This window comes from Nematolebias whitei, chromosome 2 (genome assembly GCF_014905685.2).
Source record: "Nematolebias whitei isolate Nwh7 chromosome 2, NemWhi1, whole genome shotgun sequence".
In the NCBI taxonomy this organism is placed as follows: domain Eukaryota; kingdom Metazoa; phylum Chordata; class Actinopteri; order Cyprinodontiformes; family Rivulidae; genus Nematolebias; species Nematolebias whitei.
The window spans coordinates 15,127,343-15,132,509 of NC_056499.1; the positions used below are offsets into that span (position 1 = coordinate 15,127,343).

The 5,167-nt window shown below is 41.9% G+C and overlaps 1 protein-coding gene across 1 annotated transcript in view; it reads left to right on the plus strand.

Moving 5' to 3' along the window:
* Positions 1–5,167, plus strand: part of LOC119429729 (transmembrane channel-like protein 3) — a 28,198-nt gene that overhangs the window by 10,194 nt on the left and 12,837 nt on the right. The window contains exons 11-15 of the mRNA XM_037697300.1: positions 160–269; positions 512–590; positions 1,489–1,737; positions 1,818–1,946; positions 4,779–4,846. Of these exons, the coding sequence (XP_037553228.1) occupies positions 160–269; positions 512–590; positions 1,489–1,737; positions 1,818–1,946; positions 4,779–4,846 (635 nt within the window). The remainder of the gene's footprint in view (positions 1–159; positions 270–511; positions 591–1,488; positions 1,738–1,817; positions 1,947–4,778; positions 4,847–5,167) is intronic.

Sequence of the window (5,167 nt, forward strand, 5' to 3'; positions counted from 1 at the left end):
AGCTTCAGAACCAGAACAGGTCTGCTCTGTCAGACCAGCTTCAGAACCAGAACAGGTCCGCTCCGTCAGACTAGCTTCAGAACCAGAACAGGTCCAGTTCACATCAGCAGAGGTTGGACTTGTTTCTCCACTCAGATCCTGGTCTTGGTGTCTCCTCAGGTCAGTGTGGTGGTCTCTCTCATCACCATGATCGCGCCTTCGGCCTTTGAGCTGGTGGCTCAGCTGGAGATGTACCATCCCAGAACCTCCCTGCGGTTCCAGCTGGCCAGGTACCTTTTACCAATATCCTCCTAATGTGGGACTTCTCTAGTCTCTGAAACCATCAGAGTTCCTCTACATAAAAGCCTAGCCCCCACCACCAGATGTCCCTGCTGCCAAAGTTCTCACTTATTATTAATGTGAGGCTCTGAGTCCGGTCCAAGGATCCTGGGAACTGCAGAAACAGGAGATTAAACAAAGCAACTTTTTACTGTTCAGTTTTAATAATGATGTGAATTTTTCGTGTTTCCAGGGTTCTGGTTCTGTATCTTGGGAACCTCTACAGCCTCATTATTGCTCTGCTGGATAAAGTCAACAGTATGAGTTCTGCTGTGAGTCTTTGGATCAAATTCTGGTTTTCAAGTTTAAGAATCTTTATTATGTCCAAGGATAAATTTGTTTCATCGTCAGCAGGCACATGAAACTTCCATAATAGACAAGACAGTGATACACTAAAATAACAGAACAGAAACCATCACTGTTCATTGAGAAGCCTGATCACTACAGGGATGAATAAGTTTTCCAGTCTGTTCGTCCTACATCTGCGCAGCAACCTGAACTCACCATGGAGTGGGTGAACAGGATCTGCCAGAATCAGCCTGGCCTTGTTCACTGACCTCGCCTTGTGTAGGTCAGTGAGGTTCTGTAGGGCTGTGCCAGCATTTTTGCTGCACTGACATTTCTGTTAATCATCAGAGTTAAAATGTGTTGCATAATTTTAAAATTTCAACACCATGTTAGTTTTTATCATGGCTTCTGGTTCCTATTGTTAGTGTGTTGAGGGGCGGAGCTAAAGTCTCCAACCTGTACCTGTACAACTCTGTAGGGGACTGGACTGGTCCCGGTCTTCAGCAGAAAAGAATGCTTTTGTAGACACTGAAGCTTGGTGAACTTAGAGTTCCATCCATCATCTGGTTCTGGACTCAGGTCTCGGGGGCAGCATCAGATCAGCGAAGTCCAGGCATCTCTTTTCACCACCACCTTTTCCAGCTGAGCAGTTCCTGTAATCCCAATATCATATTCAAGCATCTGTAGTAGGATATTGTGATCATTTTTATCAAATGCAGCACTGAGGTTGTCTAACATGACCAGTGAAGACACCTGTCCATTGTCAGAGACCACAAGAATATTGTTAATAACTTTCACCAGTGCGGTTTCTGTGCTGTGGTGAGCATATATATATATATATATATATATATATATTTATTTATTTATTTGGATGTCTTCCAGGTTCGGGGAGGTTCTGGTAACTGGACTGAGTCCAGTTCTTTCCTGGCCACTGTATCTCAGCTTGAGACCACCAGTCTCTCCACCCAGGTGTCTGAGCAACATAACATCACCATGGCAACTATCACCACAGCTCTGAAGTTTACTAGTGACCATCGGGTCCACCTGGGGCCAGTCTACAACCAGACAGGTCCTCTGGAGAAGAGCGCCCGCTCTCAGCAGGACCAGTGCTGGGAGACCTACGTTGGACAGGTTTCCTGATGGTGTCATGTTGTTCAGAGGGAGTCCTTTGACCTCTGACCCATGACCTCTGACCCTGTGTTTGTTCGCAGGAGATGCTGAAGCTCTCCATTATTGATATGATCTTCACCGTGGCCAGCATCCTCCTCATCGACTTCATCCGAGGTCTGGTGGTTCGATATCTGAGTGACTGCTGCTGCTGGGACTTGGAGAGCAAGTTTGTAAGTTTATTATGAATAATTCCCTCCTTGAAACTGGTCCCAACGAGTTGAAACCTGTTAGAGTATTACTTCAGAATGTTCTAGTCCTTTTTTATGAGTAAAGTCAGCTGGCTGATAGACCTCGTGTTTTAGTTTAATTTAAATGTTAGGTTATTATATATTTTTACTGTAGGATAGAAGAGCTCTCCTGACCTTGGCCTCTGAATCTGAGGTCGTCTCTCAGAACCACTCTGAACTGGTTTCTTTAAAGTTCCTTTGAACCTGAATAATGTCTGATCATTGTCTGTACACACACTTTCCTGGACATTTAATCACTTAGACATTGATAAGTGCTTCTCCATTTATTCATTAAATTAAGGTTGTTTATTTGACTGATATGTTTCAAGGGTTCAAGAGTCTTTATTATCCTTGAGGGGCAGTTTGTTTCAGTCAGTAGATGCATAAAACAACATTAAGCCCCTAAAATAACCGTACAGGAATCACCTCTGTTCACTGAGAAGCCGATTGCAGCGTTTGTTGAGTCTGTTCGTTCTACATCTGGGACACAGGTGCCTGCGTCCAGACTGAAGGACCCTGAACTCACCATGGAGTGGTTCAGGACCTCACCTTGTAGGTCAGTGAGGTTCTGCAGGGCTATGCCAGAAACTTTGCTTCTCATCCAGACAATCCCCAAGAGTTTGTTCCTTATGTTTAAAACATGAATAATGTTGATCATTGTTTGCAATTATTTTAATGAAATAATCCAAATGGTCAAGTATTTTGTTTTGTTTTCTAGAAAGAACAGAACTTTTAGTGACGTCAAAACCGTGTGTAAAGTCTTTGGGACAGTTTTATCAGTTGAAGACGTGCGACAGTCTTGGCGAATACCTCATGACCTTCTGATAACTCCGGGGTGTCCTCGGCACCGGGCTGTTGTCAGAGGTGTGTTCCAGTCTCTCAGTTGTTCATCTACCCGCTCCGTCGTGTCTCGTCTTCGTTTACATCTGAAGATCAAACCTTTTCACTGCACGACTTTACGGCTTTGAGGTAAACCAGGAACTGAAGGAGCCAGACCTTTTTCAGTCCTTCCGCCCTCAGCCTCATCGGACAGTCTACCTTCTGGACCTGCTGTTGATCTCAACGGACCCTCGGTTGACTCCAGGGTCTGAGCTGCCTCCTTCTCAGTGTTGAACAGGTACGCCTGCACACCTCAGCTCCTGGGGAGGCGAACTTCCTGCGAGCTGCAGCAACATGAGGCGCTCCGATTCTCCTGCGCCCGGGTGTCGACACAGAGCGGGTCAGGTCTGTTCAACGTTTTAGTTGGTGCACTTTGATAAAAATAATTCTGCCTGCTGTTCTATAAATCAGGAGTTCTCAATCTTTTTGGGTTCAGGAACACCTTACAGCAGGGTTGTCAAACTCACTTACAAAAAGGGGCCAAAATTAAACCCTTTTTCAAACTAAGGGCTGGTTTCAGAGTTTACATTAACTCAAGTTAGATACCAAACATCTTTTCTTGGTTGCAGGTTCCTCAAAAAGAGTTTGATTGGTCTCGTTTGACGTTCTCTGTTGCACTTTTAACATCATAATCAAAGGTTACTGAAAAAATTCAAGTGAAAAAAGTATTTTACGTTCAACATATCATCTTGGGGGCCAGATAAGACGTCAACGAGGGCCACATTTGGCCCCCGGACCTTGAGTTTGACATACATGCCTTACAGGGAAGAAAAAGTTTCAGGGATCCCCTCATAACCCTCAAGTTTATTAAATAATTTTCTTCAATTTGTCTCTTTAATGCAATGGAAATATCAGACTCAGCTTTATTTTCATTGCACAGAGCACAACAAAATTACATTTTTGGTAACACAAATATTTGTGTATCATAAATACCTGAGACCTGTTTTTTAATAGTGTTAATACAATTGTTATACTTTTAAACACAGGGCTTTTTTTTTTAATTCAAGACACACTTGATTAACAAAATTTTTTATTTTTACTTTCAAAAATTACAGTTTTGAGAAAATTAACAGTATCAAAAACCACTTTAAAACTTTACCTATTCACATAATAAATATAAATGTATCACCACTTCTTCAAATTATTACAGAAAACTCTTTACATAAAACTGAACAGAATCATAACAGCAGTACCAAGTAACAGAGCTTAATTTGTAAACTGATCCATGCTGGAACGCAAATAGAGTGCGGGCTGGCAGGGGGGTGAGCGGGTGTCCTCCCCCAGAAAAGTTTGAATAAAGATGTGATTTCCTTCATTTTGGTGTATTTTAACAGGTTGTTAAATATCTAAAAGCTTGTAAAAAAATACTTTTTTTTTGTGGACCCCCAAGCATCGGATTTGCTGACCCCCGGGGGTCCTGGGACCCCATGAGAACCACTGCGTATAAACAGTCTGACAATCTGACTCATTTAAATCACATCTCTCATCCAATTTCCAAAGTAAACTATTTATTAAATAAGTGAACTTTATCTAAATTCTTGTGTGTTATAAACAAAAACAATTCTGTCCAAATAAATATTTTTGTTTTAGATAAGAGAATTAATCTTTGATTTTTTTTTTATTGCTTATCTTAGACTGGTAAATCATCATATCTAAGTCATTATTTTACAACTTCTTCTTCAAACCATTTATTTTACTAATTCTTATTCATTATTGTTTGTGTTGTTGACTTTTTATATCGTTTACATTCTATTTTTAATTATTTTTGTAATAAAATTTCTAAAGACAAATTGGGTCTCCTGTTCTTTTATAATGGTCATTAATGTAATGAAACTCGAGATCTGGTTGTCACAGGTGAATAAATCTCACTCCTACATGGTCTCTGATGTTTTGCAGCCTGAATATGGAGAATTCAAGATCGCCGAGAACGTCCTGCATCTGATTTATAACCAAGGAATGATCTGGTAAGTCTGGAGACTCTTTCCATCCCATAGTTTAAGAACAAGTCAGATGTTCTAATGATGAAGCGTTCCTTAGATTACAGGCTTGGTGTTAAAAACAGGTCCAGGTGACTTCGGCTGACCCAGTCCTGGATCCCTGATGATCTACAGGACTCTGATAGTCTGGCTGACCTCTGATCTCGCTGAAATGAGACTGGGCCTGTAACAGCCCATCCACCACACACACACACACGCACGCACGCATGCACACACACACACACACGCACACACACACACACACACACACACACACACACACACACACACACACACACACACACACAC